The sequence below is a fragment of the Argentina silus genome, assembly GCF_951799395.1.
Source record: "Argentina silus genome assembly, chromosome: 12".
NCBI classification, from domain to species: Eukaryota; Metazoa; Chordata; class Actinopteri; order Argentiniformes; family Argentinidae; genus Argentina; species Argentina silus.
Window position 1 is genome coordinate 13,468,459 of NC_139666.1, and position 27,830 is coordinate 13,496,288.

Sequence of the window (27,830 nt, forward strand, 5' to 3'; positions counted from 1 at the left end):
TCCACTTTCAGGGAAAAGGATGAGTCCGTGGATGAGCTTCGTGTCAGTCTGAGTCACTACCCCCTCCCCTCAGTCGTATCAACTGTGATTGATTGGCCTGTATATTTCATCGATGTCAGGGCTGACCAACCAGCTCCTTCCATCTTGGCTTCTTCTCAGTGTCTGTCTGACTCTGTGCTGAGGTCACCCTGTCTGTCTTGTCAGTCTGTGATGAAAGATGCCATCACCTTTCTGTTTAGGAGGGCTGCCTTTTTATACCTGTCCATGGGAAAAATTCAACATTATGAAATCAGAGTTCACTTAATTGTGACAGTTTGATATCACGCAGTTAGTTCATTTGACAGTGAAACCAAATTTGAAATCTTCAAAATCTTGTATTAAAAAATGTGTTTGAGTTTACGTTTTATTTTGTTTTCAGCCGTGTTTTGTCTATATTTTTGTTATAACGTGATCACTAATAAGCTGGTAACAGTGATTTTGTGTTTCATTTATTTTGGTGGTTTGACTTTTTACCCTCTTTTAGTTCCAAAATGATCCAATAATTACTTTTGTGAAGTTGTGTGTGTTTATACTGTATATACTGTATATCTGTTATTACAAATGATGGAACTGGTAATCTCTTCACAGGCAATCTAATGCTTCTCATGAAATAACACAGCCATGTAAAAACTGACAGCTTTGAATGTCTAATAATCTCACTTGCACTGGACTCCCACCAGTCTCTATCCCCCGACCCTGAGTCCAGACCTGATCCTCACCTCCACTCTGCCCTCCTCTCACCCAGCCCAGGCCTCACTAACACCTAACCTGTGTTCTGACCTGACAGCCAGGCTGTGTGGTAAAGCTGTTCTTCCTGCCGCTCTTCCCTTCCGCACGCTAGCCCGGAGCCGTATCCCCCGCCCCAGCATGAGTCAGGGGTGCAGCCGCGACACCAGTCGCGAGAGCAGCCGCGACACCAGCCCCGCTCGGGGCTTCACTCCTCTGGGTGAGTACCGGTCTAGAACAGACAGGAGGCCTGTGGGCGAGCCCAGCCCCGCCCAGCCCTGCCCTGCCACGCCCCAAGATCCTCAGTCCTTCCTCTCTCTACCCTAGCCTGCTTGTACACTCCAGGACCTCCAGGAGATTACCCCATACCTCCCGCCTCTGGGGATCAGCCCTCCTCCTCTCCTCTCCTCTCCTCTCCTCTCCTCTCCTCTTCTCTGCATGCTCTTCTCTATGCTCTAACCCTGTCTAGGTTCCACTGTCAGCTCTGCACTGTCCGTCTCACGTTTGGGAATGCTCTACTTTTTGTAATGCAACTGTCCATAAGTATTTTTTTTCTTTGTTTGTGTATGAAATAGTTCAAATGTTGCATTTTTTTTATGCTAAGTGATCTCTGGATTGAATGTACTTTCTATCAACAAGACTAATGTTTTGTGCTTTTTGCCCGTATTATTTAAAGAATGTAGTCAAGGAATTTGGGATGTCTTATGTTAGATCTAAATCAAATGGCAGAGAAAAAAAGGCAGCAACAGTGTGTGGGTCATCACAGTGGGTCATCACATTCAGTGTCCATAGCTGATATGCATCTTTAGCTTCTCAATGTTGACTGTAATCCTGTGACATCACAGCAAAGTGATATGTGGTCACTGCTTTGTCATGGGGGACAAACACGGTGGCATGTGTGATAGGGGATGCATGTGGGATATCTCCCTATCTTTTCTATAGATGTGGTTGGTTGGTTGGTCATTGTCGATGAAATGCAGCCACTGAGTCTGCTCCCGAGGACAGTACTTGTCTCCTGTCACTAACCCCCCCTCCCCCCATCCCCCGGTGTCACTCCTGTGCCCTGCAGCTTCCCGACGTCACTCCCGCTCTACCAGTGCTCTGTCCACGTCCGACCCCGTGGGCCAGTCAGGTGACCTGCATGCCACCCCCCCGTAGCGAGTACGCCAGCATGTATCCATAGTGCAGTATTGTGAGGAACCCCTGGGGGGCGACAGAGAGCAACATCTCCCATTCTTCATGATGCACCACAATACAATCCACTGTATTTTAGCAAAATACAGTACAGGATGACAGCATTATACATAATTAATAATAGATAGATTCTCCATGTCAGAAAATAGGACTACATTTACAATGGCATGTGAAGGGGGAAGTTTAAAACACAAACTTTTCTTCAATTAAGTTTTCATACAAAAGCTTTGTGGTGGTAATGTTTTTGTCATATTCATATAATTTAGCTGTGAGATGTGCTGCTATTGGTATCGTTTGGTTGTTTGATGTCATATTTCCTTTCATCTCAGTGGTGCTCCTGTTTCTGTTATTTAGCCTCTGATTTGCTAAACCGTGTTTAATTTGACAGTTGGTTCTGTCAGGAGCTTCAATAGATTTGCGTTTCAAAGTTGTGTTCCCCTTAAGATTCTGTTTTCCATTGAAGAAGAGCAAGTCTCAGCCATGTCGCCTTGTGGTCATCTGTTTCTATTCTGTTTTGTTACATTATTTGAAAGATCTTTGGTTGTCTCACACTGTGCCATAAAGCCTGTCCCCATCTGCATATGAGTTAAGCTGTATGGTTACCCTCTGTTTGAATCATTTGTGCATTCTGTGATGTAGATACAATCAATATTGTATTTGTACAATATTGTCTTTCAGTGTCTCAGCGTCTTTTTTCTTTGTTCTTCACCAGGTGTTTCAAATGATCATTTATCGTTCTCTAATGATTTCTTTTGGTGGTTGGAGCCTTTTCATCTTTTACAGCTCTATTATTTCCACGCATCAGTAAAACTCCAAGCTTTTGGTGATTTTACGCCACTCTTATTTTTCTCTTTCTTCAAATGTGTTTGTGTAATGATCATGAATGCATATGGGCTCAGTGTAGCTCAAGCTATAATTACCCCATAATCGTCATCATTGTCAGTTCATTTTCTTTGGTCTGTAAGCCTCATCCTTTTGCCCTGTATCTTAGCTGGAACATGTAGTCATTGATTGGGCTTTTTCTTTGAGGTAAGTTCCTGTAACCCTGTGTGCTCTTTCCCCTGACCCTTACTCACCCTCTTCCCTCCCCTTCCTCCTCCCCAGACCGGTATGGACTGATCCATCAGGCCAGAATCTCTGCCTCTGTCAATGCCATGAGGGTCCTCAATACTGGCACTGAGGTTGAGGCAGCTGTCGCAGATGCTCTGGTAAGTCACCAATGAATTCCTCAACTGCCAGTTCTCAACACATGGGTTAGTCCCTCATTACACTGACTGTGTTAGTTAATGGATGAGGGATTGTTGTTGAAGCCACTTTACATCTCGGCATCTGCATCCACACTGTGGGCCTGTGGGGGGGCTTTCTATGTCAGAAAATAAAACATTGAGTGTAGTCAAATATAAATTACATAAAACCATTACTAATAACTAGTTATGTGTGATAACAGCAGAGGCTATCGGAATAAATGTCAGGAAGAATGAAAATACGTAGGTAGAATGTTTAACGACAATCGTTTTGTTGTATGGATTTGAAGATGTCTTACCCAACAAGCACTGTAAAAACATTTCTGGACACCCTTTAAAATATCACTCTTTCCTCTTTCCTTCTTGGTTATCTGTAACCAATTCAGCTATTAGGAGACGCCAGGAATAAGGTAGTTGTTCAATTTGCATACTGTTCGTATATTCATTCTTTTCACTAATCAAAAAAGATCATTTATGGAAAATATTATCATTGAATGTTTCTGTCAGGCTTAAATCTTTGACTTGCAGCTTCCAACTCTACCAGAACATTTCCCTTTCTTCATTTTCGTCTTAATTGCATCCCATCATCATTGTTATGGTTTAACTTCCTCTACAATAAATATCAATTTTTTTCATGTTATGAAACATGGTCCATTGCATTATTGTCACATCATTCTGATTAACAACTCATAATGTTTGTCCGTATGAAGTTGAAATTAGTAGTTACATCCATGATCAAATGAAAAGGAATCTATTCATATCAATGGAACAAACAGCATGGCTACCTAATTGCAAATGGCATCCTTATAGGAATTCTGCATGGTAGCCCATCGAATCCTACTCCATGGAGTTTCAGGGCCCAAACTTTTCCTCTTGACTTCTACCCTCTCCCACTTATATCCCTTTACACCTGCATTGCACATTCATGTTTCCACATCTCCTCTCCACAGCGTAAGCCTATGAGGCGGAGGTATGAGTCTCCGGGGATCTACTCTGATGATGATGGCGCCAACAGTGATGCGTCCAGCGCCTGCTCAGAACGTTCGTACGGCTCGCGGAATGGAAGCGTCCCTCACTACCTGAGACAGATGGAGGACGTGGCGGAGGTCCTGAACCACTGTGCCAGCTCCAATTGGTCTGAGAGGAAGGAGGGGCTGTTGGGACTGCAGAACCTTCTCAAGAGCCAAAGAATACTCAGGTGGGCACTGAGATGGCAGCTGGACCTTTAGGAGAACTTCTGTGTTTGTGGTGGTTGTACTGGCTGCAGGCAAGGTTTGAAATACTAGGCATATTCTTTATCATATTTCATGTCATGAAGGTCATTTACTTTTCAAAACTTTCTCTCCATTTTCTCTAACGGCAGTCTCCTTTCATGAGTCTTGCAGTGTTACTTTTTATAGCTTGTAATTGAGGGAGTAAATTTGATTTATGAGCAGGTGTAAAACTGTCATGATACAGTGGAAGATGAGTCTCAGAAGAAGCTGTAGCTAGATTAGTCTCTCTGAGTTTCCCTGGCAGGTCAGCACCTCTTTTCTCTGTAATTGAGGTGCTTTTGATGAAACCTCTCTGACGTCTAATGGCTGCCGATGGATGTGTTTGTCTGTTGCAGCCGAGTGGAGCTGAAGAGACTGTGTGAGATCTTCACCAGGATGTTTGCAGATCCACACAGCAAGGTATCTCACAGACAGGAAGGGCTTACCTGCATTGTCTGATAGAATACTTCGAAAGACTGAACATTAATTGAGTCATTAAAATTGCATGTTTTATTTTTTGATATGTGGGGCTTAAACATTTGCGACATAGAAAATGTAATTGCTTTGCAGTGATTTGTTTGAACATGGTGTGAACTGTGTTTGTCTTACTAATGGAGTGTCTTTTGTTGCATGGTCTGCTTTTGGTGTGGATTTTTTACAACAGAGAGTAAGTTTGTGTTTTATTTCTGTCAATTTAGACTCTTATACAGATTGTATAGGAGACAAAACATTTGCAGAATTTTAATTCCATTTTAACCCTAACCCTAACCCTATGAATAATGAGGAAAGGTTTTACCCATAATAAGCCATGGTGTAAGTATTGCATGTGTAACACTGTGTAATAGGTGTTTCAGCTGTATATGTGTGGCCTCAGGTGTTCAGCATGTTCCTGGAGACGCTGGTGGACTTCATCCTGGTCCACAGAGAGGACCTACAGGACTGGCTGTTTGTGCTGCTCACCCAGCTGCTGAAGAAGATGGGAGCTGACCTGCTGGGCTCTGTACAGGCCAAGGTCCAGAAGGCTCTGGACATCACCAGGTCTGAACCTCTCAGACTCCCTCCTGTAACAGTGTTGTCAAGTGACCATAGAATATCATTAATTATATTTCTATGATGTAGACCACCACTCCATGATTCATTAATTGTCCTGTTTCATTCTGTCTTCTTCTCAGGGAGTCTTTCCCATTCGATCAGCAATTTAACATCTTGATGAGGTTCATCGTGGACCAGACACAGACTCCCAATCTCAAGGTAATAGTCTGCAGAGAATGTGACAGCGATACGTCTCCGTTTTACGGATTGGAGATATTTCCTTTTTGATATTGGAGATTATTCTCTATTTCTGGCACTGGCTCTAGGTCCATTCAATTCAAATGAAGGCATTGATCAGATGGTACAATGACTCTAGCTATGTAGCTAAACACTTTTTCCTGTAGGTGAAGGTGGCCATCCTGAAGTACATAGAGTCCCTGGCACGACAGATGGACCCTACAGACTTTGTCAACTCCAGTGAAACACGGCTGGCTGTATCTCGCATTATCACCTGGACTACGGAGCCCAAGAGCTCAGACGTCAGAAAGGTATGTGGCTATGTCCCAGTTGTAGCTTATGCTCAATATGCAATAGGTGCTGTAGTCCCTATGATGTAATCTACTTCAATAACATGCACTAGGAGGAACATGCTTACTGCAGACTAATAGTATACAGGCTGGGTTACATACTGAAAGTAAAATGAAGTGAAATATAAACTGGATTCATAATTTTGTCAAAGCACAATTCAAGAAACAATACATATGTTATCCGTTTCAAAAGCTAGTTATTTGTGTCCACCCTAGATCCACCTTTGTGTTTCTCATTTTAAGTACTCTGGATATGGTGTTTATCTGTGTGGAAGTTATAAACTGTGATACCATGGATTCCCTGAGGCTCCAGGAATGACCTTGGGTCAACAGTCCATTATCTCCCCAGCTGATATGTTCTCTTCTCTGTTGGGTTCTGTTTGTTTTTCCACTGCTGGAAATTGAGTCCTCCACCTACTTTTAAACTAGGGCTTGCCTCGCGCTGTAAAGTAAAAGTAGCCTTTGAGGGGAGGGGTGGGGCAAGCATTGAAATCTCCGTCCTAAGGCTGTTTTCATTTGTAAAAACTATAATTCCCATGATTCTGCCCTGATGCTGTGCCCCAGACCCTTCATAACTGGGTGAGCGAGGAGCTCTCAGGCAGGTCCAGTACTGCAGCCTTGTTGCCCGGGGAGGGCAACACGGAAGAGAGGTGTAAGCAGGTAGTGCCATATCGACACCCAATCATCCTCCAGCACGCACTGCCCGCCCGTCCGCCGATGCCTAACCACCTCCAGAGTGTGAAATCTCAACGTGTGGCCTTTCTCCCTCACTTTTATGCTCTCTAGCCCTGTCGCTCTAACCTACAGTAGCTATGCCTTGCGGATTGATTGCAGAGAAATGGATTTGTTAAAAGTGCAGCTGTTATTGGCCACAAAATATAAAACAGTATTTATGTTGTTAGGCGTGAATGGATTGTTGCTTTGTGTGAATTGAGTTATCAACTGATGTTCTTTCTGATTTGAAAACCTTGGATGCTGTTTTTCTTTCTCTCTGTGCCTAACACATTTTTGTCTGTTTTGATCCACTTTAACAACCACTTATCCATTAGCATGTAGTTGACATTTTAGTTGTGTAGGAGAATGACGTGTGCTGGTTGATTTAACATTGTATTTTGTTAAGAAAATGCCTGTTCTTGTAACTGACAGTCTGACCAGCTAGATGCAGTTTTTCTGACTGTTTTTCTCCATACTGTCCTGTTGTAATCAACATTGAACACATGAACACAGTCTTTTTATTGGTGTAGTGACATCCCCAAATCTACCCTGGCCATCACATAGGGGTATATAACACATTATTTACCACATCCCTTTCCTGCCCTTTGTCCTCTAGGCCGCCCAGATAGTCCTGATATCTCTGTTTGAGCTCAACACCCCTGAGTTCACCATGCTGCTGGGGGCCTTACCCAAGACATTCCAGGACGGAGCCACCAAGCTGCTACATAACCACCTGAAGAACTCCAGCAACGCCAGCAGTGTGGTAAATGAATGCCCACGACCGAGGGACGGGGAGAACAGAGCAGTTTTGTGTTATCAGCCTCAGCATCATTGGTAGTGTGGAGCTGAAAATCTTCCTTTGGAACCTATTGGTTGGTGGCAAAACATTCTCAACTATGTCAGTGACCCAATAGTTCCATGCCATTTTGCCACAGTTGTTAGGAGAGGATGATTGTTGGTATTGTTGGGTAGTTACGTATGTTCTGTTCGAATGATTCATGAACTGGATGTATCTTGTTCTATTTCACAGGGTTCTCCAAGCAATACCATTGGTCGGACACCACCCCGCCACACCCCCAGCCGGACCAGTCCCCTGACCTCCCCGACCAACTGCTCCCATGGAGGGCTGTCACCCAGGTAACCCCACCCCTCTTGCATCTCCAGCACCAGTGTGCCTCTTAATGCAGCATGGCCAAACCTTTAACTCTAACTGATTAATACAGTACTGGGGGGCGGTTGTGTGACCTGAACTCCCGCTGAGTCGCAGTGTGTAAACCCTCTATCTCCAAGCAGAAACCCAGAAACACAAAGAGGATCTGGTTCAGTGTTCAACATGGTCCTTTACATTCATTGTATGAATGAATGGATTTCAGCTTTTCTCTTACTCAAAAAACATGACAGGGGAAATGATACTTTGTATTTAAAAGTTCCCGTGGGTTTTGAATATGGACTCTAAACCGTATTCGTTGCCCTCGGTGATCCATCTTTGTGTGCATGGGTTTCTGGAGCATTCTAATACTCTTCTCTTATTAGCACTCACCTCTAACCTCAACGCTCCGACTATAGTTTCTCTTTTCTCTTTTCTCCCTCCTTTTCTGCACACCTCTCTTCTTCTTTCTCTCTTTGTTCCTTCTCTGTGTGTGGTCCCATGTGGTGTTGTCCCCACCTTGCCCCGTTCTCTCCCTCTTTCTGTCCGTCCGTCCGTCCGTCCGTCCTTTCCTCCTGGCCGTGCTGTGACCACAGTCGGTTATGGGGTTGGAGTGTCGATGGGCTGTCAAAGCACCCCCCTCCCCCTCCTCCTCCTCCGCCTCACTCCATCCCCGCCGCCCCCTCCCTCAGGGTTCTCCGCCGCGCTTACTCACCCAGGTAAAACACCCAACCAGGGAGCTCAGGGCCTGAGGAGGGGCGGGGCTACATGACAAGCTTTGAGGAAGTGACACGTCGCCCTTGCCCTCCCAGTTTCTCTCGACCAATAGGGAATCATTGCTTCATCTGAAGAGAGAGCATCTTTTGTTTTTGAAGTCTCATGTTGCATTATAACATGCTGGATGTATATCTCTCCATTCTTCTTACTATTCCCTTAATGAAGTTACAATTACGTTTAAGTTACAAGTCGTGTCGTGCCCATCATCAATGGCCAGAACTGAGTCAAGAATACCTGGTTTCGTGTGAAGATCCTATCTGCTTGGATAGAAGAAGCATTGACTATCCCTTCACATGGTGCAAGTCTAAAACAACCAATATGTACAGTATGTCCACGTGTGTGTGTGTGTGTGTGTGTGCTGTCTTGTTAGCCTTGTGTATAAAGCCTCTCTCCTGGTCTTGTCCTGTTTGCAGTATGTTGGAGTACGACACAGAGAACATGAACTCAGACGAGATCTACAGCTCCCTCCGGGGCGTCACAGAGGCCATCCAGAGCTTCAGCTACCGCAGTCAGGAGGACCTCAACGAGCCAATCAGGCGAGATGGCAAGAGGGACGATGCTGTGAGTCAACCTATACTTTGGGGATGGAACTGACTTCACAGCTCTAGCTAAGAAGGAGATATTGTGGAACAGTTGATTAATTAGGTTCAAAAAGCGTTTCTGCTGTCTCTGTTATTCATGGCTATTGTTTGAGTACCACTGTTTTCTCTCCCTTTTAAGGCTGGAAGGGAAGGTGTGGTGGCTTCCCCAGGCTCTGATGCCCGTCTGGGTCTAGATGTGGTGGAGGGTGGCCGCACCGCCCTGGACAACAAGACCTCCTTGCTCAACACCCCATCTCCTCGCTCCTTCTCTGGGCCACGGACCCGGGAGTTTGCCCCCTACGGCTACGGGGACACCATCAGCCCCTATGATAAGAGCGCACTGAAGGAGGCGGTGTTTGACGATGACGTGGAGCAGTTCCGTGACTGTGAGTCTGTTGTCCTCTGGTTGACCCTCTGGTCACTCCACCTCCACCCGTTGACCACCTCTGTTCCATAGTGTGATGTCATAATGTCTCACTCAACGTTTTGGCAATACAAAGAAAGAATAGATCCTGTGTTACCTAGTGTTACAACATTGTTGTGGTCTACATGATAATGAAATTGGGGATGATACAAAGAGATTAGACCAAAAACATTAGGATAGCTCTAGATTTGTGGTGATAGGTCACCTGCTCAGTAAGCCAAACATCTTGCCAAAGAAGGAATTCAAAGGAAAGGGATTTTGTACTATTTGTACTACAAACTGTAATGGACAGCCCAAGGCTGTGTGGAAAACATCTGCTGGCCATTGTTTAGCTACAGACATGTTACTATGGACATGTTTTCCTTAGCATAGCAATTACAAACATTAGCTCGTCAAAAGATGTCATCGGCCTCCTTGCTATGCCCCTCCCCCCCTCTTCCCTCCTCTACAGCCCGTCGCCAGGACTGTGGGGAAAACAAGATGGTGCTCCCCAAGAGCTTTGGTCCTGGTAAAGCCACATCCCATCATAACTAATCCCTATAATACGTTTTGTTTGTGTTTCATGCTACTGCTGTTGCCATTTCCATCCATTTCAATGTCTTTCATCTAACTTCTCTCTCAGTGTCTGAAGCTGCGTTGCTGCTGTTTAACACCAATGATGTATGATACAGTAGATACCAACTAGAAAAGCATGTTCAGGCTATACCATAGGACCAGACTATTTTCCTTTCCTCAGTCAGACATGGGCAGACATAGGGAAAGTCTGATATTGCTCTGGTTAATATATATAACAGTTTCTTTTACTATTTGGGGTCAAGAATGCACTATGTGCATGACTATGGCTGTGTGCTTATTCACTGTAACTCACATACAGTACAAAACATAACTATTAGTTATACAATACATAACTAAACCAAATGTTCTACACAGTATTTTATATTCTACTCACAGCTACAGATGGAGACATTTTTAGGTTGCATGACTCACAGTTTCCCCCTCTGTTCAAAACTAGCCCAGGACCACTCAGATCTGGTGGCAGACCTCCTGAAGGAGCTGTCCAATCACAACGAGCGCATGGAGGAGCGTAAGGGTGCGCTGGTGGAGCTGCTGAAGATCACCCGGGACGACAGCTTGGCCGTGTGGGACGAGCACTTCAAGACCATCCTCCTCCTCCTGCTGGAGACCCTGGGGGATAAAGACGTACGGCTCCCCTCTGGCCCACCCACATGCTCATTTTCCACGCACAACATAAACAAATGCATTTAGACCGCAGCCAAAGCTCACTTGATTCTAACTTCTTCATGTTTTGTAGGGGTTCCCTAATGCAAGCTCATTCCTATTTTCCCTATTCTCCATGTAGCACACTATACGGGCCCTGGCACTGCGGGTGCTGAAGGAGATCCTGAGAAACCAGCCTGCCCGTTTCAAGAACTACGCTGAGCTCACCATCATGAAGACCCTGGAGGCCCACAAAGACTCCCACAAGGAGGTAGCTAAGAGGCTATCAATGAGCTGTTAAATGGCATACATCTATACTGTATCTACCAAGGCAACTGATTTCATACAGTAGTGTTTTTGTTTTTCTAATTACTACATGTTTTGAGATGGCTAGTCAGATGAGGTTACTTATAACGTGACTTCATTACAAGCATTTGCAAAGCCGTAGAATTAAGTGGTCTTGATCATGAGTGATATTCCATGTCTCTCTCCAGGTGGTGAGGGCAGCAGAGGAGTCTGCCTCCACCCTGGCAGGCTCTATCCACCCAGAGCAGTGTATCAAGGTGCTGTGCCCCATCGTCCAGACAGCTGACTACCCCATCAACCTGGCTGCCATCAAGATGCAGACCAAGGTCATTGAGCGCATCACCAAGGAGTCCCTCCACCAGCTGCTGCCTGACATCATCCCAGGCCTGCTGCAGGTGAGACACTAGCAGGGAGTGGCTGACATCACTTCATTTCAATACAATACAACTTTATTAATCCCAGAGCGGCAATTAGAAGGGCATTGTTACTACAGGCAACAGTAATACACATCAATGCATCCACACAGCACACATCAACAACACAGCAATCACTTCAGCAAAAAAAAGTGTAACTTGTAGTAGGTGGTGTAGACAAATAGGTAAATTGTATTGTATTTTGACTCTTTGGCAAATGTGTTTAAAAACTACAAATGTTTGTAGGTACCACCTATTGCAATATATTTGACCCCTGTGGATGTGAGATAGGGGAATGTGGCAAGGGTTTGTATCCACATAGTCATATTTGGACACTGGGAAAAGTTAGCCTTATTTGTACCTGGAAATGTTTGTGTGCCGTGTACTATGACCTTAAGCACACCCCTCTGCCACTCCTCCCACGTTCTAATTGACCCGTGTGTCTCAGTGTGTGTGTCTCAGTGTGTGTGTCTCAGTGTGTGTGTCTCAGTGTGTGTGTCTCTGTGTGTGTGTGTGTGTGTGTGTGTGTGTGTGTGTGTGTGTGTGTGTGTGTGTGTGTGTGTGTGCGCTTCTGGCTGCCAGTTACTGATGTGTGTGTCTGTCTGTATCGGTTTTCCAGGGCTATGACAACACAGAGAGTAGCGTTCGCAAGGCCAGCGTGTTTTGCCTGGTGGCCATCTACTCTGTGATTGGTGAAGAGCTCAAGCCCCACCTCGCCCAACTCACGGGTAGCAAGGTACATGTGCTCACCATCTCAAAGTCCACACACACACACACACACACACACAGGCTGTGTCTGAATGCTCATACTGTAACTTTATTAGTAGGTGTTTTCAGTAGGCAAGATTAGAAAGTTTTGCAGTTTGCAAAATGTATTGAAATTGAGTATGTATAAAATGTCAGGATGTCATACTATATTTGCCTTTCCATGTAGTATGAATTCACTGCACTGAATTCATTCACTAAAACAGACAGTATGAACTTTTGGACACAGCCACACACACACACACACACACACACACACACACACACACACACACACACACACACACACACACACACATACACACATACACACATACACAAACACTAACCAACCTGCCCCCCAAATACAACCCTTGTTTCTTTAACCTCTGGTTTCTACTGGTCTGCATGTTGAGTGGTACAGGGTCATCTATGCCCCACTTTTAGGGGCACATCCCTGGGTTGTGTAAGGGCACGGATTGAAGTCCTTCCAGACATGACAGACAGCAGCGTGTTGGCTGGATTAAGCCTGTTACACATTGACCTCAACTACGTTGAGTAAGCATGTACACAGAGCACTGGGTCATCGCTATGGCTACGCTCCCCTTCACACCTTGTGAGAGTCTCAAAACCCTCGGCACACCGATAACACACACAGATGCATTAGCCTCGTAAGCAATGTTCCAACGAAGTGTAGAATTCCTCAGAGATGAAGCTCTAATTACATTAACTTGTAGAATGATTATCTATCTACTAGTAGATAATGGCATCAATCCTTTAAGGAATCCCATGATTGGCACATTGACCTAAGTTTATAACCGTGAGCGGTTTTCACTGTCCTGGCGCCCCGCTGGTGGAACAAGCTTCCCACTGCTGTCAAAAAGTATTTTTTCCTTCTTCTAGCATTGTGACTGCCAATGGCCCCTGGTCTGAGCATTGATTACTTTATCTTATGATGACTGATGGATAGATGATTCACTTACTTAAACAAATGTATTTGTTGTAAGTCGCTTTGGATAAAGGCGTCTGCTAAATGCCATAAATGTAAATGTAAAATACGGTAGCCGGTAAAGGCCTCCCTTAGAAAGGTTCCACACTCATTGCCACATGTTTCCCTGGTGCTGACCTGGTAACGGTCAGTTGGTGATGGTCAATCTGTCAGCCTCTACCCAAAGATCCCTCAGTCACTCCAACACCATCACAGCTGGCTGTCCTCTGATTGGCCTGGCCAACAGTGTCATTGTAACCACTCAGTTCTCCATTCCCCTTCATGATACAACAATGTGACCTTCGTTCTTGCAGATGAAGCTGCTGAATTTGTACATCAAGCGAGCACAGACGACCAACAGCAACAGCAGCAGCTCGTCTGACGTGTCTTCACACAGCTAGTGGAGGGGGGACCTGGACCCGACCTGCCTGTACTGTGCATCTGAATCTGAATTTGGGAAATAGTCGTGCCTCTTCCAGACCTCTCTATTCCTGAGCTTCTTCACCGCACTGGACCCCTCTGGGTGACCTTCTGCTCATCGCAACCAGTGCTTCAATTCAGCTCTTCTGCTGTTTGTTGACTAGCTGTCTGCTGCTTTTTATTTCTCTCTCCAGTGAATGTGTCCCTCAATCAATCTTCAGTTTTCTTCCCCCCCTCTTCTTGCAGAATGTTTGAATGTAAAGGTCTGGATATAGGGGGTTAATGCTTTTTGACTTTTCTATAGACTCTGAATGGGAGTCCAGCTCTGTTTTCTTCGGTGTTGCCCCCTGCTTTTTTTTTTTTTGTAATCTAATGTCTGATACTTGTTGGTTGTTGTGATATGGTCCAATAACAATGCCCTGAAATTAATTCCACAAAAAATGCTCCTTCAAATGTGCTTGTGTAGATTGGATTGACACCACCTAAAGCGGCACAGTAGAGTAATTCCTTCGCATGGATTTTGGTTTGTGATTAATAATCATTTGGCTGGCCCAGTGATGATGTAAAACCCTTATGGTTAAGGATGAACTTTTGGCTTTGAGAACATAGAAAACCAAATATTGCAGCAATTGAAGTAGAAGGAGTTGAAATCTCATGTTTTTCTCTAACTAAGCGATAATAACATTATAAAAACCCTGCTTGAGTTTAGTATTAGAGGGGGTAGGGGGGGACTTGAACATTTTAGTTGGTTAATCGTTATGAAGGCTCACTTAAGCCCAGGTCGGCTACTGCTGTCTTTTATTATAAATATTGATTTGCGTGGGGGAAAATGTGTTTGTTTTGATAACTTGTATAGTGAAAGCATTGTTGGAATTAAACTTGCAGTCTAGAAGCAGTCCCCATTACCTGAGGCAAAATTGGACAAAAGTGAACTATTTCAATACAAGATTGACAATCTAAAATTGAAGATGTTCAAATTAAGGAGAAGGTACAGAGATCGAATTGTATCTGAAGATAAAGTAGTCTTAAGATTCTCGCAATCAATAATCAGGATTGAGGCTCATTCCAACCCTCTTCAATTACCATGATGCTCATAATGTCAGGCACTGAATGACCCTTATTTAGATTGAAAACAATCAGTGATGACAACAAACAATGTCATCAGTCAAAACACTAAACAAGTCCAATGTAACAGACTGTTTTCATTCCGTTTCATAAACACACACCCTTCCACTTCTGTAGCCAATTGATGGCATTTACCCTGTAAATCTATGATGCTGCTGCTTAAAAAGTATATCTTGTCTGAGGAGTAAACCCTACACTTGTAAATACTGCGAATGTTCCAAGCTCAGATTTGGAGGGAGATCAGTGAAACGAGACAGACTCTAAAGACACTAACCAGGCCTTATGTTCATGTTCCACAGTAATGTTTGATCACTTGGATTGTTGAAAAGGAATGGATGTACAGAAGCTCACGTCTCTTAAAAATGTGAACCCACATTAATTAAACAGGCTTGCAAACAAATAAGATAATACAGTATTCACCCATTATGATGCAGATATTAGTTAATAATCGCCACTTCTCTTTACCTTCCCCTTCATGTAACGACAGCTTTTGCAATAACAGTACCCACGAGCAAAGTATTTTGTACAGTACATAACTTTTGATCACTGCTTTGCAATTTTCATCAAATGAAATAAAAAGGTTGGCTATCTCACTTTTTTGCACGTTAGCAAATAGCTTGCATGTTTTTGGCAGCACTCCCACTGGGTGCTGTCTCCATGGGCCCTGTTTTGGCTGTTGAAGTGCACTTGTAACCTCATCAGTTTGGTCAGCCTTTGATATGACACATTTTTGGGGTAGGGGCGACTGCTTCCATAATACATATGGAGCTCCGTGAGTTGACCAAAACTTTACTATGTCTGCCTAGACAACTGTGAACAAAATATAAAGCTCTCAAGATGCCAGGCAGCCTATTAGCACTACAGTACAGTACATATTTGGGCACCTAGCTTTAATAAAAGGATACACTATGTGTGCGTGCCTTGGTACTATCTGGCATTTTTCCCCCATTCCCATGAACAGTTTAAAATCCAATTGTTTGCTTTGGTTTTTCAAATGAGGCCACCATTTCTTTGCAAGTGAATCTGTTTGTTGTCTAAGGGAGAAGCCAATACTCAGTTGGCATTGGCTGATGACCAAGAAGATCTACCATTAGTTTACTGTTCAGATAATCTGCTGATACTGTACGTTGTTGGTCACTATAAGAAGGTATTCTCAGCAATCTGTTCACTATGCATGTGATTATTTCTGTTTTGTTTTTGTTTTGTCATGTAATATTCATATATGTATTTATATTTTTGTTTTATTTTTTGTTTTTCATGACAACTGTACAGAAGGGTTTTGTTAACATCCACCTGTGATAGATTTGCAATCAATGTAAATTTGTTTGCTCTAGAAATAAACAAACATGAAAGTTGATTCACTTGTTGTCTTCCGATTCATCCAAGAGTCTATAGCCTCTGTATCTTTGGTTAATCCAATTGGACAGCACGATGTGCAGCATTGGTATGAAATACAATTGCTCAGTCTCCCATTCACTTACAAACAGAGTTGAGTCTAAGTATTAACTTGGTGAGACTTTGATATGCCTCTCTGGTAATGATGTCAATCCTTGCCCTTGCTATGATAGAGGAGCTGATGCATACAGTTAGTGACCATGCGCACACTGTATTATTGATAATCTAGTAATGTTTCTCTCAGCAACAACAACACTACATTTGGTTAAAGTAACTCTAATTATCACAATAAGGATGGAATTATTCGACGTGCTACTTTTCTGCAGGTTCATGAATATTGCCATCATTGTTACAAATCTCTTCCCTGAGGAAAGACGGACCATTCAAACGTAGAAGATTATCAAGAAGGTATAAGAAGGTATTCTCAGCAATCTGTTCACTATGCATGTGATTATTTCTGTTTTGTTTTTGTTTTGTCAATCCATTGAATATTGATTGTAAAATGATTTCACACCTAGGTAGCAGGTTCATACTGAGGATTTGGGCTACCTGCACCAGTGCTGGGAGGTGTGTCAGTCTACGTCCCAAAGGTCATGTAAGGTATGCTAATGAAGAGGGACGTCATATGAAGGATATAAGGCTGTAGGGAGGTGCTGCTCAGCAAACCTCTCAGAAGTTACCAGTGGAAGCAACAGGGTGCGTTACCCATTCTCCATTTCTCTGTTCCTGGGGATACCATAGACGCCGCACTGGAAAACATGCTGTTTTGGCACTCACAACCCGAACCCTATCATCAGCATTCAACTGCAAGTTATATTCGGTAAGTTGACTTTTGTGGATACTTACCACATGCCTTATGGGGCTTCTTGCTATCTACAAACAGATGTTTAATGCTGAGGAGTACTCTCTAATCAGACTGTATCAAATTCTCTGAATAACATTGATCACTGATTTTGATAAAGACATGCTAGAGTGAAAATGTTTATTCTCCTATTAAATAAAAGAGGAATACAGTAAGGAATTACTTTATTAAAGGGATAGTCCAGTCCAAAAAGCTATGTTTGTCAGATGGTTTTATAACTCAAAAGTGTGCTGTTATGCCTAAATTCTGTGAAAAGTGAATAGGGTACAGCTGTCTCTACACACAACTTATGGCATCAGACATCTCAACATCTGACAAACTTTGATTAAGGAGTTGACCCTTTTAAAACATTCGACCTGGGTCTAACCAAACTGGTAGCCTGCTTATTTCAGCTTTGATATAGGCTGTGGTTTTGTGCAATGTTATATATGGAGGCCTAATATATAGGTTTGAGAAAAGTTTTTTTACCTTTGCACCTTCACCAAGTCATTGTTAAACTGATAAGATAGAATCTGGTTAATCAGAAAGAAACCACCCATTTATTTGTGCTCCCTGATAAGTTTTCTAATGATCATCTGTCCTCTCCCCCCCAGTGATGCGTTGGCACCTTTCCTGAAACATGAGGTGGATCGGCATGCATCGGAAAATGGCGTCAAATTGTGCCCTTTCCAATATGTTCTCTGTGCAGCCACCTCGCCTGCTGTCAAACAGCAGGAGGAGACGCTCACCTATCTAAACCAAGGTAGCTATCTTTCCTAATTTAGTACTGATTTATGAGTTTTGAATGGAATTTAGCCCATATAATTGAATATAGGCCCACTAAGAGGAACAATAGGCATACAGTATACTGTATATCATTTTATAAAATTACATGTCATCAAGATTCATCCTTGTTGTAAACAAAGCAACCAATAAGCATCATCATACACCTACAGGCTTACCTTCAGATACAGGCAAACAGTCTTCTTTCTTCTTACACTATTGCAAATATAAGAAATTGCAAGATTGAATAACACTCATATTGTGTAAGTCTTGTTCTACTTCAAATACACCAGGAATGTCAAAATGCTAGATGTTCAGCATTAGTTGTCATTGAAAGATGAAACCCTCTTTCATGGGTGTAAAGTTTACTTTCATCATCTCTTGTCTTGAACTGCATTTTCTTGAACTGCATATTCCATCCTTATTCTCATCTTCTTGTACATTTTTCTTGCCTAATTTCATCTTTAACCATTGGATATTACATGCCACTGTTAAGCAGCCACAGAATTCCAGTTTTTTATCTGTTAGGCCTATTCACTGGCTTTGTTAGTTTGCACTGTCAGTGATGACTTAATTGAGTATTCCTTGCTTCAGAGTATAATGCAGTGGATGGCAAACTAGACTAATAGTAGCCAGGGCAGTGGTTACACATCTTAGCAAGAGTTGGAAACTACTGGTACATCAGCAAGGCAGGAACAATTGAGACAATTGAGTTAGTTAATGTTGACCTGTTGACAGATAACAACATTATTAAATGTTTACCTTTTCTTTTTAACTCAGACCATTGCACAGATGGTTCCTGAGTCAAATTGTATCCAGTTTGACAGTGTGATAACTCTTAGATACAGTAAAGTAAAAACAAGTAAAAGTAGAGATTTTCATATGATTACAGTTTGATGGCTCAAGGCTTTCAGGATGGTTAGATGCAACATATTAGGGGGTGCTGCTAGGCCTCTCTAGGGACTGACCTTGACATTTGGCTTTTAAAAAGCAGTGTTTGATTGACTCAATTTCTATCCCCACTGCCCCTCTTTTCTGATTGATTGATTTCATATTTTTCAATTTTAATCAGGTTTGTTTTAATGTCTTAAAATGTAGGTCAGTCCTACGAAATCCGTATGCTTAACAGAAAACTAGTGGAGTATACAGATATAAGCAGCAAATGTGTAAAGGTAGGTTAAAGGTATTGTGTATGTATGTTTTTGACTTTCATGTGACCTCTTCCTCTTCTTTATTTGTTTATATGTATCCGTTTCCTGGTTTGTCAACACACAGGTGAATCCTCAACCCTCCTCTCCACTTCGGGGGTTGGGTTCCATCATTGCAGACTTGGTACTATCACCCAACTTCTCCTCTTCTTAAACACCACACACTCAACTCAGTTCAGCTTACACTTTATTGTACTTTACATCACATCACACACCTTCACGTCGTCTTTCTGAATTGTTCTTTTTGCATAAGTTCATCTTACGTACAATTCTGCTTTTGTCTATACTACTGGGACTTATTCATAACGTTTTGACATCTTTTGATGTTGTTGAAGTGTATATTGCTTGTTTCTTTTTTCAATTGTGAAAATGCATGTCCAAGTAGGGAAAAGATTTGATGTATGTACAGTACATCAATCATAACCCCTTGTTTTTATCCCCAGTCAGATGCCTTTTGTTCAAAATATTTGTAAAGTAAAGCATTGTTTCATTTTCTTTCATTATTTGAAAAAACAACAAGTGGTATATTTAAGATGCCATAGGTTTATGAATAAACCCCATTAGTACAACTGAAGTTGACACTATGCTGATTTTGTTTTCACCGAGCAGGTTTTTAATATGTTTGACCAATGTTAAAGTGATTTCAATGATGTATCAGCTGGGAGTCAAAAGGGTCTCTGTCAACAGAGGAATTCAATCAATTGACTTGTAGGCCTTCATTGCTTCTTTTTCCATATGCATTTTCCATGAAGGTCAATTTGGAAAAGAATGAGTCATTTGATTGAATCCAACCTTGTCTCATTACAGCCACTTGAACATTCTTTGTCGTCAGGCTGTTAGGGCTGTCATATATCGGTCATGTTTAGTGAAGCAGTCTAACGACACAAGAATGGACCAGGTGGCATCTCTACAAACAAGTGACGTGACATGTCTGTGGCCTTGGAGTCTGGGCAGTCACGCATGAGTTTCCCTGTAATAGGAACATGTCAATGGAACATGTTTTTACAGGTTGTTAATTTTACGATTTGTTTTATGTTCTAGAAGGTTAAAAGGTTGTTATTAACTTAATCCTAATGCATGTTGAGGGTGGGGACAGGGAGGGGGGAGCATTAATTTATGTCCTTTTTAGTTTGTGTGGGAATAGAAAAGTATCCACAGTCATCTACCTTGTCAACCCATCCAGTGCTTTATAGATTAAACTCTTGTGCCTGCAAATGGTTACACTTCAAACAACTACCACCAATGAGTGTTTAGATAACACATGAGTAAAACATGGATATTTGATAGGCTTCATCTGTCCGCAGAAAATTATTTTGGTTATGAAAGTAGCTATCATTGGGTTGCCCAAATATGTTGATATTGCTATCAACATCTTCCTGTGACTCTATACCATGGGAATATGTGGCTGTTCTTTTAAGTGTGACTTATGCGAGCTGAAAGGTGATGAAACTTGTGTGAATTTCAACTCCTGAACATTGCCTGATCATTTGTGTATTGGTCTGAGGGAATGTTGGTAGCTTTTTGCACTTTGCCGAACCATATGACTTTGGCGACCTGCGAGCTGCCCAAGCATAGTCACTGTTCTCCACACTGATGCCTGTCCCTGCTTGTTTACAGAGCATTGTGCGTGTGGTGTTTCACGATCGTCGCCTGCAGTATTCTGAACATCAGCAGCTGGAGGGATGGAGATGGAACAGGCCTGGGGACAGGATCCTGGATATTGGTGAGTCAGGTCCCCTGCAGCCTGGCCTCTTAACCCATCTTACAGCACTTGCCTCCTATTGATGTTAGGGATGTTGGTGTCAGAACCCAACCACATATTGTATGCTTGATGATTGTGTTATGATATTTGAGAATATATTTTAGAATATCTAAGGGTCTTATACTTGCATTGCATTTACTGTAAATGTCATATGAAGTAAATCCACCTGGATGGTAATTTCTCCTCCTGATCGGTTGTGATTGATTGTGATTGGTTGTGTTCAGATATCCCGCTCTCTGTGGGGATAATTGAGCCTCGTGCTCACAGCATGCAGCTCAACACCATCGAGTTCCTCTGGGATCCTGTCAAGAATGCCTCCGTCTTCATCCAGGTACAGTCACCCTGCTTTCTGACTCATTCCCTTGCACTGAGGCTCACATCATATGGGTTCAATGTCCCACTAATTGTGTGCATTTGTATTGTTATTTTGTAGGTAAACTGCATTAGCACAGAGTTCACCCCCAGGAAGCATGGTGGGGAGAAGGGGGTTCCGTTTAGAATCCAGATCGACACCTTCACCCAGAATGAGAACGGAGACTACCTAGAGCCTGTGAACTCCTCCAGCTGCCAGGTCAAGGTCTTCAAGGTAAATAGGACCTCAGATATGGTCGTTGGGGTGTACAGTACTGTATGTGTGTACTGTGTGTTATCTGCTAGCTAAGGTGAAATGAGTCTATTTGAAGAGATAATGTTTTTGATCTTATGCTGTATTTTTGATTTCCTGAAGCCGAAAGGAGCTGATCGCAAACTGAAGACTGATAGGGAAAAGATTGATAAAAAATCCCTTCAAGACAAGGAGAAATATCAACCCTCCCATGAAACCACCATGCTTACAGAGGTAAAAGACCCTCCAGAACCTCTGGCCACTAAACACATTAATCTCCCACTGTTACTGTCACTTGACAAGTTGATCTGTCACAACATGTTAATATGTTGCTTTAGTCTTCTCATATTTGTTGTTTTACTCCAAAGTGACTCGTCTTTCTAACTAGCCCTTGATGCGTAAGTCTGTCAATGATTGGGACTGCCAGGGATAGAGACGAGACTTGCTTGTGCGTCAGTGCTGTCTCTCCTGGCGTCAGATAGATTTTCCTGAAACCAGAAGTGCCTGCTTTTTTCTAATCTAGATTTGTGTTTCTTGACATTGTCGTCTGTTTCTGTGGCAGGGTGGTGTCCTAGTCAAACAGTAACCACGAGTGCCTCTCTGCCAGGCAGACTTGCCATAGAACACAGGTTTAAAATTGACAGTGCTATGGGAAACTGGGCCATTGATTAGAGGGGAACCTCTGATGAACCAAGCTGTTACGGAACAGAGGAATGTCCTCTTCTTTTGTACATGTGTATGAATACTACTCTACTCCCTTGAATATATCCTTTATGTAGGCCAGAGCATCTGCACTTGAATGTCTGTTTTTCCTCTCTTGTTTGCAGTGCTCTCCCTGGCCTGATTCCCCAACTCTCAATAGCACGAATAGCACTCCATCCCCAGTCTATCACAGCTCCCCCACCTCCTGCAGCTTCACTGATGGGTAAGCCTCCACTACGGCTAAATGGCCTAATAGAAGTGCATACACAAACTGTTTAATCAGTTAGATACTGTAACTGACTGAGAGCCGGTGGAGATTAAAAAGACACTGGAGTGATCTGATTATGTGGCAAGATATAATCTATGTCTATGTACTCGCAACCATTTTAGTGATAAGAACCTTTTTCACAACGTTTTGGTTTGTAACAACTTCTATAGAAAGTCAGCCAAACTGGGTCGTCCATCTCTGCAGGGCAATTCCTTTGGAATTATCTGTTTGCACTCTTATCAGGGCTCATTACTCAACGACACAACTCTTGTTCTCTTCCCTGTTGTGTGCTTTTGTAGCAATAACTCTCCAAACCAGCAGGTGGAGCTCCTCCTGTCCGGCTGCTCTGATGTAAGTAAGGGACAAGCGCAGTGTTAATCGATAATGCCATTGCTCTCTTATCTTTTTAGGCGATTGTTTGAAGACAGTGGTTGGTGCTATACTAATTTCAAGGGCTCTTCTTCTTTTTTGACATGTAGGACCTTCTGCCATCGTCCTCCCCTCAGGATACACTGCAGTGGCTTCACCGTCACAGGTTCTCACCTTTCAGTAGGCTCTTCTCCAGTTTCACAGGTACTGTATAGTCTGTGTGTTCCTCACTAAGCTTTAAGACTATACCTATTGTTTGCTGCCCCAAAACTGCTGCCACCACATGTGAAAATGTTGAGGCCTGTCGCTAAAACTGTAAATGGATGTTTTTGATGCATAATGACCTATGATCAAGGCTTGTTTCCAGTGAGAAGGAAAGTGAGTGCTAAACAATGATCAAAAGGTGAAACAATTCACAAAATGGCACCTATGCTAAAGGTTTTATTTATGAATGTTTGTGGGCTGTAACGCCAAAGGCGTTTGCAGAGAATAACCCAGACATTTTCTCTCTCTCTCTATGTGTTTGTTCTTCCAAAACCCCATCAGGTCATTTTGTAAGTGACTGTGGAAATTACGCTTGTGTGAATGTTGTAGGTGCTGACCTGTTAAAGATGAGCCGTGAGGACTTTATCCAAATCTGCGGGCCAGCCGACGGGATCCGCCTGTTCAACACCATGAAAGGAAGGTGAGATGCTGCAACCACAGGAGGACTATGCTACAGAAGCACACTAATATAATATCTATGTATGACAGAGACTGTATTGCTGCTTCATATATTCAGTACTTTACTGAAGTGAGCAGCTATGTCTATTAACAAGTAATGCCATACTTTACATTATGTCGTAGTGATGAGGTATGGTAGTACTATACAGTAGGATTCATGATGGGTTTGTCATTGTTCTTCCCATGTGTAGGTGTATACAGCCACGCCTCACCATTTATGTGTGTCAGCAACACACCAGGAACCAGCCGCAGACCAAGCCAGGTGGCGGAGATGGTAGGTTGCTATTAATCTCCCACAGAATGCTATAACTGACAATGAATTAAAATGTCCACCTTAGGCACCTTAGGAGTTGAACCCTAGTCTAACCCTCAGCAAATCCCCTCCTATCCTCTGTCCATAGTGTACCATGCTCTGTACTTGGAGGATCTTACGCTGGTGGACCTCTCGGAGAAGATAGCTTTCCTGTACAGTGTAACTCCCCAGCAGATCATCCATATCTACAGACAGAGCTCCACTGGGATCCACATACTGGTCTCTGATGAGGTGAGAAAGTCAGACGTGGACTTCAGAGGAGTAGATAAATAGATACATGTAAACTACACGTGACCTGTCCTATACAAAATCTATTAACTCTTTCCCATGAAGAGCACTACTTATAGCCTGTAGTCAAGCTTACACAAAACCTATTGAAATTCCCTATGACTGTAACATGTTATGGACTAAAAGGACAAACAGCAGTGGTGCCAGGGCCTCCCTCACGGTCAGAGGGTAGTGTGTTTCCATCAGAGAGTGGAGCTGGGGGTTAGGGTCATGGAGTTGTCAGGTTATCTGTAGCACTACAGAGGTCCTGGACCTTTTTCTTGTTTGTCCCCCTGGGGGCCTGAGGTCATCCAGGCCTGGGTACACTAATAGCCCAGTGTAAAAGGCAATGACATGGATAATGGTTCATTTACTCATTAATGACTCTTGTAGGGGAAACAGGGGAATGTACAAACTGACGACAGAACCAGCTTTCTCAGGCCCGGCTGTTATCACTGGCTGTTTCCACTAGCTGTTACCATGGTCGTCATTGTGATTGCTGGTTACTGATTGACAGACGTATTTGGCGCCCCTTTAAGCACCGGGGCAACACTGGGCCCCTGAATACATAATACTGGTCATGATAGTATGATATAACTCAACATCATACTAACAGTGTGAGAGGGATGTTATTAATAGCTTTTTCTCAAAATGTTTTCAGATGGTACAGAACTTCACTGAGGAGGCGAGCTTCATTATCAGCACTCTAAAAGGTAAGGTCATATCAGCCCCAGTATCAAGGTAGCCTCTGTCTTTAACATATAATGCATAGTCAATATGTATTGAAGGTTTACACAGTATGCATGCATGTGTACATATTTCCTTACATGTGTACATATTTTCATATGTGTGTACATACTTTCAGATATTTCAAATGTTAAAATGTTTTACTTATCAAGACCACTTCTCTTATTGTCTGTTCTCTGTCTTAACTTGTAGATGAAAGTAATGATGGCTACCACGTTGTTTTGAAATGACTGGAGGAGAGACCTGGAGTGGAGAGTTCCAGATCACTGTCTAAGCATCTGGAACCAACAGGGCTTGTTTAGGAGCATTGAAACTTTGTAATATTAGTGTAATTGTATAGATTGTTCATAGCTCACCCTATATTTCATTTATACTCAAAGAATGCAGAGACCTACACATTGAAAATGCCCTACAGCCAGCTATACGTTTACTCTTTGATTTTCCTTTGGTTTGTTTTTGTTTTTGTATTTTGTATTAAGTTATTGATTGATCTTTGATGAGACGCGTAATTAGTAACAAAAAAAAAAATGTTTTAGATATAGACATTACTCCTGCAAATAGATTTTGTTACTCAATACCTTGAAGATCATTTTAAAATCGCTCTTGACAGTGTGTGAAATGTATCATAAGATATCTATTATTTTAATATCTCATGCAGCATACCAATGCTACTGTATTAGTCTCAGTGTTAGTATTTAGGAGGTGAATAAGCTTGCAGTGGGTGCTTGATACTGTAAAACAATCTAGATAAAGTATCAACTCTACTGGTATAAAGACAGTATAACGTATCAGCACAACTGATAACAACACTCTAGCTTTGCTTTGTTAAAATCACTAACAGTCAATTACTTTTGTCACATATTAGACAGCAAAATATCTTGCAGGATATTAGTACACACTGTATATGTTTTTTCAAGATATAAATTATTCTAAAAAAAGAATGTGCATCTACTGTATTCTGAGTGGCACATTCGTGTACAGTAAACTTTGAACTAATGAAGATAATCCAGAAAAATGTTGCATACCCCCGTCCAACAGATAAGGCAAATGAACAAAGAAAATGTAGGGGTAATGTAAAATGGCTCAGCCTTAGTTCTATTATTTATCTGTGATTTCATGTAGCATGTTGTCTAGCATATCAATTCAAATTCAATTGTTAAACCTACAGTACTTGTTCCACATAAAGAAATTGAAGTGTTTTCCTGATTTTGGTGTTTTGTCTGCTTTATAGAAAGTATTACCTTCTGTATTACTGCCTTGATGCCTTGATTTGAATGAAGGACCATTACATTTTGACTTGACTGCCATGACTGTGATGATATAATCTCACTCAAAATGTTGCACTGCTCTGAACCAGTCTTCAGATTTTTGTATGCAACATGATGTATTATCTTTAATGCAGCATATGAAGAACATACATTTGAATGCAATGGAAATATGATGGCATGTGAAGAAAGTTCAGAGGTCAGGGTACAGTTGTATAACACAGGGATTGTGAAATAGTAGGTCTGGCCTAAGTGCATTGTAAGCAATCAGACAGATGTTGACTATGTTCCATCACCATTGACATGTCCTCTGTGGCAATACGGTCAGTCTGGTCACAGAGGGCACATTTTTTAGCAAGGCAACATGGGTTCAAGGCTACACTTGCACCTGGGGATCAGTGTAAGAATCATAACCCAGCTGGATCATTGGTGACCATCCAATCCTCTCTTAAAGGGGACTCTAGCACCCTACAGTGGCTAAGCCTCTCTACAGGCAAAGCAACTGGTGTAAAGGTGGAAGCCCAGCAAGATCCTCCCCAGTATCTGTGATTCTTTGGCACTCAGCACAACTCACCCCTCTAATACAGTCAATGCCAGTTAATGTCTCCTGAGTGAGCTCCTCAACAACCAACCAGTTCTTCAGACATCCAACCTAAAGCACAATGAATTCAGAGATTGAGTCTGAGTCGATAGACAGGGAGTGTGGTGTAACTCCTGGCTGAGCTGGCTGAGTTTGAGTGTGTTACAGGGATGTGGACAGGCCTGACAATACTGTGAATGTTAGAACTGAGAAATGCAGTGTCAACTCACAGTGACATTTATCTTCACTTCATCTTAATTTATTTTATTTTATTTTATCATATCTTATTAACTTCCTGTTCAGCTACCTCAAAATTAAATTAACAAAAACAATTATTTGGTGTTTGCACAAAGCTGACATATCAAAGACTTCACAGGTACATTATAGCTTGCTGTACTACTAACTAAATATTGAGTACAGTACTGTATGACAGTAGTTTTCTTTTTTGGAGATACATGCAATACAGAGGATTTCCTGTTGTAACACATAGCTAGTTGCTACCCTTTGGTAACTTCAAACATATTTGACTGGTGTTTTGTTGGTGCAGAATCTGCAAATCCAATTTCTAGACATAATTAGCACATTTCTTATAGTGGATCCTTGCCGTGTGTGATTTCCTGTTTGGTCTCTCTATTCAGCTGAACAAAATAATGCTGCATCCTGTGGCTCTGCAGAAATCTGAAATAACCACAGTGCTAGCCAACAGACTCACTTTAGCAGGTGCAGTGCATGTGCACTCATCAAAGACAGGACACACTACAAGGACATGTATTGTTAAGAGGATTTTAAATGTATCTTTAAGAATTTGAAACACAGAAAAGAGAAAACTTCAAAGTTTCCACCAGTTACTTTGCCAGCAGAGTACACATTACTGACAGTATCATACACCCCATCATGTTGCAAACAAACATAGAATCTCTCTTATCAATCACATGTATTAGTGTACCACAGTCACCCTCATGCCAAACTGAGGAGTTCAGCTGATTTGTTAAGATGGTTGTCAGGATTCTGTTTCCACTTTCTTGGTATTTACTCCCTGGTTTTGAGCACTGTTTTATACTCTAGTTATGC

The 27,830-nt window shown here is 42.4% G+C and overlaps 2 protein-coding genes across 2 annotated transcripts in view; both read left to right on the forward strand.

Annotated features, from left to right (window-relative positions):
- clasp1a (cytoplasmic linker associated protein 1a) overlaps positions 1–16,283 on the forward strand; it is a 58,778-nt gene extending 42,495 nt beyond the window's left edge. The window contains exons 22-39 of the mRNA XM_083681252.1: positions 827–985; positions 3,064–3,167; positions 3,590–3,613; positions 4,154–4,401; positions 4,813–4,876; positions 5,331–5,494; positions 5,629–5,707; positions 5,893–6,036; positions 7,406–7,552; positions 7,820–7,926; positions 9,127–9,274; positions 9,434–9,680; positions 10,170–10,226; positions 10,731–10,918; positions 11,079–11,207; positions 11,431–11,637; positions 12,275–12,391; positions 13,702–16,283. Coding sequence (XP_083537378.1) covers positions 827–985; positions 3,064–3,167; positions 3,590–3,613; positions 4,154–4,401; positions 4,813–4,876; positions 5,331–5,494; positions 5,629–5,707; positions 5,893–6,036; positions 7,406–7,552; positions 7,820–7,926; positions 9,127–9,274; positions 9,434–9,680; positions 10,170–10,226; positions 10,731–10,918; positions 11,079–11,207; positions 11,431–11,637; positions 12,275–12,391; positions 13,702–13,788 — 2,420 coding nt within the window. The 3' untranslated portion in view covers positions 13,789–16,283. The remainder of the gene's footprint in view (positions 1–826; positions 986–3,063; positions 3,168–3,589; positions 3,614–4,153; positions 4,402–4,812; positions 4,877–5,330; positions 5,495–5,628; positions 5,708–5,892; positions 6,037–7,405; positions 7,553–7,819; positions 7,927–9,126; positions 9,275–9,433; positions 9,681–10,169; positions 10,227–10,730; positions 10,919–11,078; positions 11,208–11,430; positions 11,638–12,274; positions 12,392–13,701) is intronic.
- An 802-nt stretch (positions 16,284–17,085) lies between these two features.
- tfcp2l1 (transcription factor CP2-like 1) lies at positions 17,086–25,384 on the forward strand (the record flags this gene model as incomplete). The annotated part of the gene is made up of 15 exons (XM_083681425.1): positions 17,086–17,147; positions 17,783–17,931; positions 19,050–19,123; positions 20,777–20,882; positions 21,146–21,252; positions 21,355–21,507; positions 21,649–21,759; positions 22,353–22,450; positions 22,795–22,846; positions 22,975–23,068; positions 23,459–23,549; positions 23,779–23,861; positions 23,989–24,131; positions 24,829–24,880; positions 25,107–25,384. The coding sequence occupies 15 exons, from the start codon at positions 17,086–17,088 to the stop codon at positions 25,142–25,144; spliced, it is 1,413 nt and encodes a 470-aa protein (XP_083537551.1). The 3' UTR covers positions 25,145–25,384.
- Positions 25,385–27,830: the final 2,446 nt, after the last annotated feature.